Source organism: Montipora capricornis, chromosome 13 (genome assembly GCF_036669925.1).
Source record: "Montipora capricornis isolate CH-2021 chromosome 13, ASM3666992v2, whole genome shotgun sequence".
Classification (NCBI taxonomy): domain Eukaryota; kingdom Metazoa; phylum Cnidaria; class Anthozoa; order Scleractinia; family Acroporidae; genus Montipora; species Montipora capricornis.
Window position 1 is genome coordinate 2,851,936 of NC_090895.1, and position 15,000 is coordinate 2,866,935.

Here is a 15,000-nt window from a genome sequence, read left to right on the forward strand (position 1 = left end):
ATTAACTATTGACATGCAGTACATATTAAAATTAAAGTTTCCTTGACAGAATTATTAAGTTGCCATGGCAGCTTTTGGCACTTACGATATACAGTGTATAAAATTTTCATAAAAATTTGAACTGCGGAGTTTGTAGGTCTCAGTGAAAGCGATCATCCCACTTATTAGAACCTAGCCTTACGACCAGGGTTAAAATTTTGGGAATTAGTAAACAATAGGAAGACGAAAACGCCAACATTTTTTTAAAAAGATCTATCGGACAGTTTTCAGTTATTATCAAACTAGACGAAAATGGACATTTTTGCCATTTGGGAAAAACCTCTGAGACAGACATAACTTTTTTTTTTTTTCTATACTTGATTATTTTTTCTTTCTAAGGAAATCCTAAGGTGCTGTCACACAGCTAGTTTAACGGTATTCCAGACCCCCTCCAGGAGCTCGGTCACTATAATGATCTTTAGTATAAATACACAGGAGTACACAGGTCATTATACAAAATCGCGCGCTCTCATTGGCTCGCTATCTCGGATTATCAGCCGATAATCACCTCGACGGTCAAAATGGCTGCCAGTAGTCGTTTTGCCACTGTAAATGAAGATGATTTTCGCGTTGAAATGTTTTTTTTTTCTCTTCTTTGAAATAATCACCTGTGTATTTATACTAAAACAATTATTCGCCGAAGGCGAAGTGATTATATTATCGGTGAATATTCACCGAGACGAAGTCGAAGAGACATGCTGTTGCTTCAATTTCACAGAATTTAAAATCTTGATCCTTTTCCTGAGTCGGAAAACTGTAGTAAGCCACATTAAGTTAGAAATTTCGTATCTGGGAGGACAAGGATCCGTTTCTCTAAAGTCCTAAACCTTTTCGGACGTATTTTGGGTGACATAAATCCCTTACTAACACCAGAAGGAAAACATCTTAAGTCATGAATCTTTGCAATCCTTGTCTTTTTGCTGGTCTTGAAAACATGTTTAAAGAGCAGCTTTTCAGGACAAGCGGATCTTACTTTCACGAATTAGCTTAGATTTTCTATCACTTGAAAAAGAAGTTGGTAGTTTTTGGTAAAAATATTCTAATATTTTACAATCTTGTTATCCTTTGGTTTAATTTTTTGTACCCTTTTTGTAATCAAAGGAGAGAAACCAAAGGAAAGTGTTTGTGGTTTACAGCAGTTATCAGTCACACACGCCCCTCAACTTTTTTGCTTTTTTCAAAACTTATTTTGGGTCGATGTCAATCAATTGTTTCCATAACAATAATCCTGTTCACCTGGCAGAAGTCCAATTCATCAGGGAAACATTTGATTGAAGTCCACCCAAATTTAGTGTAGAAAAATGAAAATGAAAGTTGTTGAGGGGCGCATGTGACTGATAACTGCTGTAATACGAAAACAGTTTCTCCAATAATTTTGATCAGTTTCTTTTTTTCTCTTCTTTTTCTTAATCAACTTAAGAAGACAGGACTTTTACCCATTGACTCCCAGGGGTTCCCCATTGCAGAGTAAAATTGTCTGGCGTTACTCAGACAGAGTAAAATTGTCTGGCGTTACTCAGACAGAGTAAAATACTAAGTCTGGCCAGTTTAGGCCGGTTTAGACGTCAAAGGGGTAATGGTGTTTTAGTTTTCTTCGTTTTTTAGTTTTGTCTTTGACCACCACCTCCGCTTTCTCTAATAAATCAAGTATTTTTAATCCTGGCATCTTGCTCCTCTGAAGTGTCTAGTCTTCTAGCACTGCAAAGGGCACATTAATTGAGTACCCTGTAAATCAACTCAAATCAATGCAAATTAAATTAATCAAACATTGGTTTTTGAGGAAAGGGGAAAACCAGAGTACCTGGAGAAAAACCCCTTGCAGTAGGGTAGAGAACCTACAAACTCAACCCACACAACACCGAGTCTACAAATTGAACCTGGGCCACAATGGTGGGAAGTGAGCAACCAACCACTGCACCAGCCCTGCTCCACAAATTTGATTCAAGAAGCTCCTCAGATGATTCTGGTCTGAACTAATGATTCTTGTGGAATGAATATCACCTCATCACCCAACATGTTGTACATCACCCCTTATATCAATATGTTCCAATTTATTGATCAATTTCATTGTAATCTTCATCATAAAAAGCACTTTCAATTGTATCTTTAGTGTTTCAATTTTGGATAAATGCTGGTCCAAATTTATGACTGATTTGCCTTTTTCTTTTATCCTTTTCCTCCTCCAGTCTGTAAAACAAAAGGAGAAGACAACCACTTTAATTTACTATTTGTTAATTCCAGTTTATCAAATCAATATATGTTGTGTTGATCAGCAGTAAAACATGAAGAAAAAGAGGGCCATCCTCAGGTTCTAAATGGATAACTTTTGCACATACAAGAATATGAATTTATTGAAAGTGGTCAGAAACTTGTTTAATGCATAAAAATCACTTACCCACAATCATAAGTATACATACAAATTACGAAATATCAACAAAACACAATTAATAGTTTGTGATATTCTAAGCAGATTTTTTAATTGGAAGCATTCTACCAGAAGTTAGAAATTGATAAAGGCGAACATCTTCAGGTTGAGGATAAGGCACGGAGTGCCACACTAAGGAGTAACCAAATGGAGAATCCCTAAAACTTGTTAAGGAGTAAAAAAAAAATATCATTTTTCAAAGTTGAACTTCCAAAAAAAGGTTGCCCAATTTGTGAAGCAAAAATTTCAGTCATTATAAAACCTGCCTCTCTCCTTTCATGTCTGTTTGACAAAGCACATTTACTTTCCTGGGAAGTGGCAAGCAGAATGATTATCTTTTTACAAAATGGCGGCTGTCCACTACAAGACCAGCACCAGTGGAAGTTTGAACTCATTCAAGGTATGTACAGTTAAAGGACAATGCAAACGATTTGTGCATTTTTTTCTTACTTCTAAACTATTTTTAGGGTACTCCATGGAGTGGCATTCCAAGTTTTCCCCTCAATCACATTTTCATTTACAGAATGATAAGAGTATTGTGAAAGAGAAGTTTCAGGGCATTAGTTATGATGGATTTGCAAGAAGCAATGTTATTCAGACCGAGTGGGTGAAGTGGAAGGAGAGCACTTGGGGATCTAAGTAGACACTACCGTATAACTGTCTTCTAGAATCCAAAGTAAGTGTATTTCACAGGTCCAATCACAAGTATTGTTTTGCCAATACTAAAAGAACCCTAGGCTAATCTTTGGCCTAAACTTTATTTCAATATAGCTTTTAGTCCTCATGTTAGAACTACAAACGCATAAGGGTTGGTTACAAACTGGAAAAACAATGACCTGTGATTTGACCTGCAAACTAAACTTGTTTATTGGCACACTCATATCAGTGTAATTATAAGTGAGGGATTATATACATTATTACAAGAAGGTAACACTATATAATTTGTAACTCCTATCTTGGCGATTTTCCAAACGTTTCTTGGAATACTTTTTCAATAGCAGCTTTCCCATTCTCAGGCAATGCTCTTGTGCCGATTCCAGTAAAATTTAAGGACAGTCTCGGAACAGTCTTAAAAATTGAAAACTTCTTCTTGCCATAGTCATACATTTTCCACCCACTGCTGACAATGTCAAACACGTAAACGGGTTTCCTGGCGTCCACAGCCATCTGCACAGCCCACCCAGTGCCGCCCTCAACTATATTCCCGTGGACGCTAATTTTTCCAATTGCAAACACTGCACTGGTATCCTTGACTTGGTGCCAGTTCCTTCGAAGTAAATTATTTACGTAGGGTTTCCCAGTCGGATATCGTCGTTTTAAAGTTTTGTTTGCCATGTGTAAGAAGTCATCAGCCTGTTGTAATTGTTCATCGGACAGAACAACTCTACCACAAGCATTCCTGCCATGAGTCTTGAAGGAAAATGCCTTCACGCGAACCCCGTATTTGGTGCCTAATTTTTGCCAATAGGTATCACTTCCCATTGCAGCTCCAGAAAATAGCATGTAATGCTTCGGGTTACCGAAGTAGCTTTCTTCTTTTTTTCTTATGGCTTCTTCAAGAGAAACGAAAACATCGTCATCAAGATCAAAATCATCATAACTCCAACACTGTTGTATGCCCGCCATGTTGTTAACGGCAGCGGTTAGGGTAGTACTTCGTGTAAGACTGAAGCCGATGACACCCCTAGTGTTTCCGCTAGTGCCACTCCACCACGCATGCACAAAATGATAGCTTTCCATGTTTTTTTCCCTCTCGATAGGGAGTGACAATTTTTTCTCTCCAAAATATTTTGTTTTAAACTTTATTGTTTTAATAGAAACTTTTAAGATGGCAGAAGAATTCAAGGGAAAGCACGTTGTAATCTTTAATCGTGGTCAATTCGATTAGTCTAACTATTGGCTGTACTATTTTGGAAATACCAAGCTCTTGTGACGCGCCCCCCCCCCCCCCCCCCCCCATCCTTCCTCCCATTTCCCCATATTCAATGTTGGAGGAAAAGTCACCACTTTTGTTGTGGAAGATCCAACATTGATAAGGGGGAGGGGGATTATCTCTAAAGTGAAGCTACCTTCCCAACACTTCTGTCCAGGATTGCAGTTTACCTAAATAGTAGAAATGCTGCCAAGGGAAAGGGAGATGTTTAAGTATGCTTGCCGTAATGTAAAGTGCCTATGAAGTAAAATCTTTTGCTTATTTTATAGACTGAACATGTCTCATTACGACAATAAATGACAAATTTCAATCCTGCATTAAATAGACACAGCAGCAAAATTAGAGGATATCATTTTGTGCCTTGCTTGACGTAGATTACTGCTGCCAAGTTTAAAAAACACCCATGCAATATTTTCGGAGATATTCTCAATTTTGTGATTTATTACAGTCATGTGTATAGTTTGTGACATCATCAATTTTTGAACAAAACTTGAATTTCTCTGGAACAGAGAAACCACCATTCTTCATCACTCTGAAAGGTTTCTAAAGGAAGCAAAAAGATATTTTTTACTTCATAGGCACTTAAACGATGTTTTGTGTGTGGAATAGGCCATTTTCAAGTTGCTGTTTGCCTCTGGTTCAAAATGAGTCTTGCTGCTAAACCATTTAAGTGATAATAAGCTTGATTTCCATGAAAATACATCTCTCATTTGCATTTGAATGGTTGTGCACAAGGACTCGCTTTGAAACCAAGACAAACAGCAACTCAGAAATGGGCTATTGAAGGGAGATTTACTAGTTCACCTAAATGGTAGAAATGCTGCCGAGGGAAGGGAGATATTCAATTGTGCTTGGGGTAATTTAGGACTGTTTGTGCGTGAAATTGAATGGAGATTTTAATAGGTCTTGAACGGGCATTACTTACCATTGTTGAAAAAGTGTTGATGGGCCTGCGCGACTCCTGCCATTCGCAAGCGATTCTAAAATCTATGCGTTCAAAAGTTTAGCTCTGACTAAGGTGTCTTTTAACGACTTTCCTTTGCGATATGATAGTATGGGTGGCTCCTTAAATACTTCTCTAAGGTGCGGTTGGTTTTGAATAAGGTGCCATTTCGCCATAAATATGTTCTTAAGGTAAGGTAAAGCCGGGTGGTATTGTGTAACAAAAAACAATATTTTCTTTTGTGTGCTGTTGTCTTTGTTTTCAAGTGACCTCTCTCTATCCTTGAAGTTAACTTCAGATAGGAATTTTTCTGAAAATTTATTTGGGTAGTTATTGTTGAAAGGGTGGCTACACGCTTACACATGTGTTGTATGTTGGACAAACTGTTTGATCGAAATCAAAACATTCTTCCCACAAAAAATGTTGAACAAACGTCATCAAACATGCATGCTATACGTTCTGACACAAGCCTGCTCCAGACGCCAAGATTCCCAATTAAAGAATATTAAATTGTTTCAGTACCCAGTGATAGAAAGCCTCAGCAACGTCGACTGAAAAGGCACGCCCAAGGATTTATTGGTAAATAATTTTTTTTTAAAAAAATCGTTCTCCGCGTGCGCACGTGCACACGTGCGGCAGACTTTTCACATCATGTCTCGTCTTGCGCAAAACAACAAGTTACTTGAAATTGCTAAATGCAACCATTTGGCGACAACGTCAACATTTTCTTGAACAGCGTTGCTACCAACATTGTAAAGTGCGACCAAGATGGACTGCCACGAAGGCGCAGATGTTTAATTTCAAAGTGACGTCAGTTTTCTTCGCCACTACCATCATCGTGCTAAAGCGCCCAAATAGTGAGCGTAAGTAAAGAGAACTTTGTTGCCCGTATAGATTATGACCAGCAAAGTCGAGTCTAGTTTCCGCTGAATTGAACGTTTACGTTTAAAACAACGAGTGTAAAACTCTTGGCTTGACCTCCTGAAATTTTATAATATCTCTGAAAGTTGTGCGAAACGACTGCTAAGTTCGTGTCGCGTCTACTTACCGTGTTCATATCGCGTCAAGGTGGTTTTGCTAGTATGCGTATTCTTTTCTTTCTATGTGGTCATAGAAGGACAAAAGAAATACCAGGCTAAGGAACACATCAGAAAATCTCTCTTTCATTCTAGAATACCCGGCCACTATTGTCACATGTCGTGTTCATCAAACGACGCATCTTTGAGAAGACGAAAGTGACCGTGTATTGGTGGTTTGCAACGAATCTCTAGAGACACAGATAACAATGCTGAAAACCAGGTTAATGTGTACGTATTACGAAAGCCTGGTTCACAATGTGACATAAGCATAAACATAAGCATAAGCATCAGCTGTGTAAACCGGGAGTAACATAAGCATAAGAAAAAGGAATCGTTTCCAATTTACACTTTCCAATTTTTTTTGCTTATGCTTATGCTTCTATGTCACATTAATAATTGTGCAAAGCGGTGCAACCACAGGTAACCCAGGCTCACTGTGTACGTCAAGTAGGTATTAAAATATAGAGAACACATGAGGCGAAGTTTAGGTCTGCAAATATGCTAGAAAATGGTAATAAAAATCGATAAAACTTACCATGTGGTGAGCTGTTGTTGTCTTTAATACGTACACGAAGTTTCGGGGAAAATGGTCCCCGTTCACCTTCCTTCATAATATAGTGACAAGGTAGGAGACGGAAGCCAGCGTCGGGACTCCGATCGACCGAAAACAAGCACGATTTTTTCCGCGAAAATCAAATCCAGTCGCTAAATAAACACGCCAGGTTCGTGGAATAGGAATTTCTCTAAACCATGAATCCACTGAAGCATCTCCAGGTAGCAACGTAGAGCCACCAGACTCCGTAAAACTTGTAAGTTAACCTGCTAAAATGGCGGCCAGAAAGCGTGGTACTCACGAAGTGCCCAATTCAAAATGGCACTGAACTCTGGACGCCTGGTGACGAGTATAATAAGTTCTGGAGGGAGGGGAGTCCCAAATTCCTAAGAACAAAACTCACTGAGCAATTTTTTGGGACTCCCCTCCCTCGAGGGTTGCTACGCGTTGCTACCTGGAGATGCTTTAGTGGATTCATGGTTTAGAGAAATTCCTATTCCACGAACCTGGCGTGTTTATTTAGCGACTGGATTTGATTTTCGCGGAAAAAATCGTGCTTGTTTTCGGTCGATCGGAGTTCCGACGCTGGAATCCGTCTCCTACCTTGTCACTATATTATGAAGGAAGGTGAACGGGGACCATTTTCCCCGAAACTTCGTGTACGTATTAAAGACAACAACAGCTCACCACATGGTAAGTTTTATCGATTTTTATTACCATTTTCTAGCATATTTTCAGACCTAAACTTCGCCTCATGTGTTCTCTATATTTTAATACCTACGTGACGTACACAGTGAGCCTGGGTTACCTGTGGTGCAACATTAACATAAGCACAAGTCACAAGACCGTCCGCCATTTTGGAACGTGGCTCGTCCCATTTCTCCTGTAATTTTTTTTTCTGGAGCTAACTGCGCTTGCGCATGTCACTTCTTTTATGCTTATGCAACAAGTGTGAACTTCGGTATGCTTATGCTTATGTCGCAGTGTAAACCAGGCTTAATTTATATGAGACATAAGTTTTCTGATTTCTGTCTGACTTAACAGAAAAGGCTGTCGATAACACTGAGGAATGAAAACACTTTACTGTCTCTTGGAAGGTAGGCCACAAACACAGTGAATTTGAAGAAGTTAGATTTTTTTTTCTGGTACTGACTTCGATCTCTGTTCTGACCAAAAACAAGAAAGGAAATAGTCTGCTACACAGCCGTTTTTAGTGTCGTCACGCAACGCTCCTCCCCGCTAATGAGGAGTTAGTGGGGAGGAGCGTTGCGTGACGACACTAAAAACGGCTGTGTAGCAGACTAGGAAGTAAGTGAAATGAAAGGAAAGTAAAAAGTATACAAAGCGGGGTTTTACGTCACTAGCTAAAAGGCTGAATATTATACTAATTGGAAGTGTATATAATTATTTTATATTAGATTACTTAAACGGTATCAATAACCTCGGTTCGTGTTATGAAATATGGACAAATTTTAAAAATTGACCTGCTTTTGGGAAGTTAAACTCGTTGCAGGTAGCCCAGGCTCATTGTGAGAAAATAAAAGCATATTCGAAATATGGAAAGATACTGATTGATATTGTCATAAATAGTAGAAACAAAGCAACCAAAGACACCACTGAAATCGCGTAAAATCAGAGAAATAGTGAGGCGATTCGGAGCTACCTTAAATTTTCGAAAATCTCGAAACACGAGAAAACGTTTCCAAAAGACTCGAAGCGCTTTTCAGTTAAAATTTCGGTAATTTCATCTGGCGAATGGGACAGCATTTTCCGGTTGGCCGCTCGCTGGAGTTGTTCCAGAATCCCGGAACCTTTAGGACCACTTCACGAGATATACTTTAAGTCTCGAAATTTGTTTCCGGGATATTTCTATACCAACTGATTCTTTACCCGGTTTTTTCAAAGTATGTGGTCGAATGGAAAGCCCTCTACGACTCAGTTCGTGGAGAAGTCTGGAACACCAACAGCGCCTTGACGTCACGTAAGAATTATCCCCAAGAAAGCGTTACTTGGCATGTACAAAACACAGGTCACAGGTCCAGGTCGCAAGTCATTATTTTGCAAAGACAACGTATCCTAAGCAACCATTAAAGCTAACCTTAGGACTAATTAGTCCTAAACAAAAGTTTTTGGGGCAAATGTTAACATTTGTAAACGGTTCGCGTTGTTTCTGCATTGGTAAAACAATGACCTTTGACCTGTGTTTTGTACCTGCCCAGCTTTACCACCGTCATTTTTATTTGCTCAAAGGGCAACATAATCAATCCCTCACTAGAACCGGGCACTTTATGGTCTCTGCAGTGAAAAATTATGCCAGTCACTCTGACAGTCAAGTAAAACAAAACGCTCGAACGGAAGATATACATACATAAAGAGGACTATGGAGGAAAAAAACTCTGCAGTTGTCGACGGAGGAAGTATTGCATGAAAATCAAGGTTACTACACATTCATAGGTAAACGAAAAACAACAACAAAAGTTACTTTATAACTTGTTTTATTTACTTGTTTAATTCTCACTAGAAACAAAGAATTACTTTTAAGGGAAACATTGTTACGCATAGCAGTTAACAAAAACGCCATACCTAATTTTTAATAACACTTTTGTCGTGTTTTCGTAATAAGTATGTTTAAGGACAGTGCCTACTAATTCAAAGATATTTTTGCCACGGTGTATGATTATGTAGGAAATGTAGATCTTAGTGTTATTGAATTCCAAAAAAAATTGGGGGTAACCCCGCATTTTTCAAAGATAATTCATGAAATAATATTTGTAAAAAGCTTTAAAATACAAGGCGATGTACATGTATGGCGTTCTTTCTTAAACTGAAGCTTAATTATCTCTCAAAAATGCACGGTTACCCCCCAATTTTCTTTTTGAATACCAAGAGTACTTACTAAGATTTACTTTCTCCGGATAGTTTTAAACCGCTCCAAAATATCCCTGTATTAGTGAGCATCACCGATAGGAAACCCGAGTATCTCAAGATGCGCAGAACGTATGCGCAATAACAATGGTAGGCACCGTCCTTAAAATGGTCAGTATACAATTTTCAATATCATACAATATTATTAATAAGTGGTGCACAACTGAGGATCCTATGCAACAACAGGTTTCAAAATTAACAGACGCACTTCACCTTCTTGGGTCGTTATTGACTTACCCAATTTTCCTCACGCACTGCAGCCCCCCTCCCCCCTACCCCCTTATCAATTTTTGTTAGCAGAGCAAAAAAGTGCTGGAAACTTGAACAATTAACCTTGAAAAGGGGAGAGGGAGGGGGGAAGTGGGAAAGGTTGAAAGTTCTAGATCCAGTGGGTATTGAAAGCTAAAAAGGTGTTTTTTTTAACGGGAGTGTCTCACTTATTTTGCAACCTGTTGTAGTTCCCCATACATAATTATTATTGACTATTTTGCAATGTTACCGCTTTTACGCGTGCTATCTTATGATTTCGACGAGCAGTTAGTACATATCTATATGTTAGTTTTGAAACGCCTACTTTTCTATTTTTGTTTTTCTCACGAATTTTCTAGTGATTATAAATAGTATTTTAAAGGGTAAACGTGCTTCAATATTACAATTTCCTTAGGAATTTGCGGTTTCATGCTTATCGATAGCTTCTACATGTTCCTTGAGGGAATTTAGCAAACTGTAGAGTGCACGTTTTTAGACAACTCCTTAGTTTTATTCACTTAAGGCATTATTATAAAACTGCGCACTCTTAAGGTATATTCAGCTATTATTGTTCAGCGATCGTAGAATCTACTATTTTGAACTTTGATTAAATCTGGTGTACATATCTCCCAGCAGTGGAGTTCGATTTGTCTATTACCTCACACCAAGCGAGCTACTCCTGTAATTATTGAAGATCACCGGAGTATTTCGCAAACTCTAGAATCTTAGCAATTACACACTTTATCGAAACGTGTTCTTAGCCATGAGCTTATGCCGGAGGCCTCGTTTATGACTGGCTGATGTGTCTGAATTGAAATCTTGAAATCGCAGGTGGAAGTCCCGCCTAGAATATTAGCTGGGGTACTCTCTTGTTGAACGGCATGCCTGTGTTTGTCACACACACAACAGAGATCAACAGATTGGTTTGCTCCCAACTGGAACTGTTCGGATGGACTGTAGATTCTTTGGTCATATTTAAAATTTTACAGTTATTCATGCAGTACTTAAATTGTGATCAGGAACCCATGATCGTGGGCGTCCGGTTGTAATTTCGATAGATTGACTGAAAATTCAACTTAGGGCAACAAAAAGAAGGATTTGTATGAGTTTCGTGATGCCTTTTGTCTAAAACTGAATTTTAATATATCGAAATTGGGCTATTGGGTTTGAAAGAAATGGCTAAGAACTATCAAACTAACATTCTGTGAAAAGATAAAACATGTGTGCTGTATTTTTCTGTGTAAAGCATCTAACACATTCTTTTGACATAAATCAGAACGCCATTGCGTTCATTTTGATCAATTGCAAATGCATTTTGTATACAGTTCCTCTTTTGGAAGAGTAAAGAGAAGATATGGAAAAGTTACGGAATGGAACTGATCCTTCTTCTCAAATAGTCTTACTCTAGTAGTCGTGATCTCTTCGCTCTTTTACGCAAACAACACTACCCGGACATACCCAAGGACATAACCTTGGATTTTACTCGTTAACATCATTAATCGTAATTTTAAAACCTATCATGAGAGTTGATACGTAGTGTGTGATTCTTCATGCTTGTTTAAATTACTCCACCCGATGACGGGTTCAATTAAAGTGAACCATGCATGTGAACGGTGATTCTTATTAATTATAGTGTTGGATGAATTAAGCAAAAACGTCAAAGCGATTGTTCATAAATAGAAATCAACTTTAAGAATATTTCCATCTCAGCCATTGCGATAGGTCAAAATAACCAAAAAAACCCGATAAAATTATCATTATCGCACGTAAAAGGATCTCCACTTAAAAAAAGCCTTGACTTTCTTCACACACAAACGAGCAAAGTTAATATTTCAGGGGGGACCAACCAAACCTACCCTGAACGCAGACTGACCACTTGAAAGAACTTATAAGTTGGTTATGATACCATTTCTCAGAAAAAATTGTTCAACGAAGAAAAAACTACAAAGGTAACTACTTAAAATACGCCAATTTACCTTATCTAGATTAACAAATCCTTCAAATGAAATTATTTGTGTGAGTCCGCGTTTGGAATTAAAAGCCAAGTGTTGAGGCCACAAAAAGCAGCTTCAAATTATCAGTTGATTTTCATGACTGACGAACCTGTAATTTAGTTCATATGAAGTTTAGTCGTCCTATTTGATAAATCTTTGACAAGTTCCACTCCAAAGCCATTTTACATTTAGTTATCTTAGAACCACTTTAAACCTGACTTATACACGATGCTGTTGTTCCCATAGAAGTTTGCTACTGCTAGGTAAGTGTGACCTTTATGTCCGAATGACGTCACAATTGTTGGCCGATACTTGTTCTCAATGTCTTGATACATTGCCATAAACTTAGATTCCGAGTGCACATACAAAACCAACTCACTACTAGGAAAACCGGTCGCGCACAGGAACGTTTGACCACACATCGTAAACGTATGCACGCTACAAACGTCACGTGGTTTTGAAAAAGTTTGATTCACATTAACAAACTTTTCACCGTCCCACTTGTAAATCACAATTCCATTTGTTGTCGCCAATGCAAGGAATACAGTATCGTCGATTGTGAAGGACTTGAGATCCCGGACGTTAAGGTCAAAGATCTGAGGGAATTTCGGGTCGATAAATTTCTTCCCCGACCATTTCATCACGTCTGAAGAATGGGAAGGATCCGAATCGTTCCAATTTGCAAAAACAATAAATGTTTCGTTGTCTATTGTTAACACTGTACTTGCCCACGCGTATTGTGTTCTTATTTCCTGTAACTCCTCAAACTTATTGTCCTCCCACTTGTAGATGGATGAGTTTATACGGGAAGAACTTCCATCGTAAGAATTCGTGACTGCAAGGAACAGTTCCGAATGTATTTTAAAGAAGTTAAAACTGGTTGCTCCGGATGTTGAAATGTTCTGGAAAAGCTCGAAACTGTGTCCATTCCACTGGAAAACGGAAGAATTTAGATTGTAAATACCTCCATCCCAATAATTGGCGATAGCAATGTAATGTTTATCAGCGATCATAAAGTATTCGATGTGGAGTGCTCCAGTGGTGTTTATGGTCTGGTGAAGCGTAAAATTTCCAGCCGACTCGTTTAGTTTGTAGATGTAAGAATCCACCTTGTAATTATATTTACCGTGGGTACAATACTGAGCGAAGGCCATAAACAAACTTCCATCAATGGTGAACACTTCAACATCCAGGGCTGGCAGTGTTGGCAGGTCTTGATATTTTATGAAGTTATTCAATTTGCCGGTACAATCTTCAATTGATAAATAACAGAAATGTCTCATTATTTTAAATATCCGCACAATATTAAATACACAGGATGATATTTCCCATGTTCAACTTGCGGGAAGAATTTTTTTTTTCAAAAAATGGTTGCTTTTCACTATAGGTACGATTTCGAAAGTGCTTCCCTCGTTTCAGGAAGATACTCGGGCTTTATTTTTTCGTCTTACTCATTAATTTGTAAATGGCATCAGTGCAGGTCTTGATAATTTTTAAATCGGAATCAATTTGCTGTTGCAAAAACCTTGATGAATAAAAGAATATGGCTGTGTCGCTAGGGCATTACCCATACAATATTAAATAGCCAGGATAACATGAAAACGTTTTTTTTCCACAAGCCAAGTCTGCTCTTAGAAATAAACTTTTTTTTAAAGTTTTTATTTTTAGTTTTAGCACGATTTCGAAAGTATTTCATTCGTTTCGGGAAGAACCCCAGATGTGATTTTTTTCGTTTCATTTACTGACCATTAAATGGCGTCAGTGTCACGTACGCGGATGAACATTGTTAGCTTGCTTTAAAATGTATGATTTTTTTGCGTTAAAGCAGTCCTGACGTGAAAGATTAGGATTAGCCGTTGACATATATTTTGCGTTAAAGTGCTACAATGGCCAAAAAATCAATTCTTTTTTTTCTTTGGATTTCAAAATTATGTTAACTTACCACTAATTGACCCAAGTTTAAGCGTGGATTTCAAAAAGACACCTGTTTATTTTAACTGGAATTTTCTTACTTAATGGTCCACCATTACTAACTTTAAAAGCTCGAGAGAGCTGGATCGAGGAGAAAATGACGGATTTCGGATTTCAGAACTATGTTAGCTAAACACTAACCAACCAAAGTTCTAAGCCTTTATTTCAAAAAGACCCCCGGTTTTTTTTTAACTAAAAAATTTCTTATTTAATGGTCAGCTATTACTAACTTAAGTTCTTGAGAGAGCTGGATCGAGGAGAAAATGACGTCAAAGGCTCACCAGTTTAAGAATGCAATGCGTGTGTACTGACGCCGCAAAATTAATATGCAGGACTGGAGTTTTGGGTTTTCAAACTTTTGAACTCGTGTTTTGCATACACAAGAAGCTGCATTTACACGTTAAAATTTTAATTAAAATTTAAAAAACGATCTCTGGCTAAAGTGATTAAAAACTACGAGCTTAACGACAACATTAAAAATACCAAGTGTGAACAGGAGCCTTGATGGGCTCCTGGTGTGAACTGTCTTCTCTGATCAACAAGGACACCTTTTCGACTCTAATGTCGTTCCTGAAAAGCAGAGCAACATCTTTTCACAATAACATCAATGCCAGACATGCCAAAAAACACGCTAATTTGAACACCAGGGGTTCTCAAAAAGCTGACATCGACAAAAACAACTGGGTTGTGAACCTCTCCACGAAACCACTTTTACCAGAGGAACGATCTCTCTTGGAGAAAGGCCCCAAATCTGCCCCAACGCCAACTATCATACCACATAAAGACATCGTTGCTGAAATTGAAGCTGCCATCCGCCACCTGCCTGATGATTCCAAAGATGCGGTTAGAACAAGTTCTGCTGCTGTTCTTCATAGGGCACGACTACCGG

The 15,000-nt window shown here is 38.3% G+C and overlaps 2 protein-coding genes across 2 annotated transcripts in view; both read right to left on the reverse strand.

Moving 5' to 3' along the window:
• Positions 1-2,242: 2,242 nt before the first annotated feature.
• LOC138028676 (uncharacterized) lies at positions 2,243-4,093 on the reverse strand. The gene has a single exon (XM_068876277.1). The coding sequence runs from the start codon at positions 4,088-4,090 to the stop codon at positions 3,416-3,418; it is 675 nt and encodes a 224-aa protein (XP_068732378.1). The 5' UTR covers positions 4,091-4,093; the 3' UTR covers positions 2,243-3,415.
• A 5,140-nt stretch (positions 4,094-9,233) lies between these two features.
• The window catches only part of LOC138028675 (thrombospondin-type laminin G domain and EAR repeat-containing protein-like), a 12,732-nt gene continuing 6,965 nt past the window's right edge, over positions 9,234-15,000 (reverse strand). The window contains exon 2 of the mRNA XM_068876276.1: positions 9,234-13,392. Within this exon, the coding sequence (XP_068732377.1) occupies positions 12,338-13,294 (957 nt within the window). The 5' untranslated portion in view covers positions 13,295-13,392 and the 3' untranslated portion in view covers positions 9,234-12,337. The remainder of the gene's footprint in view (positions 13,393-15,000) is intronic.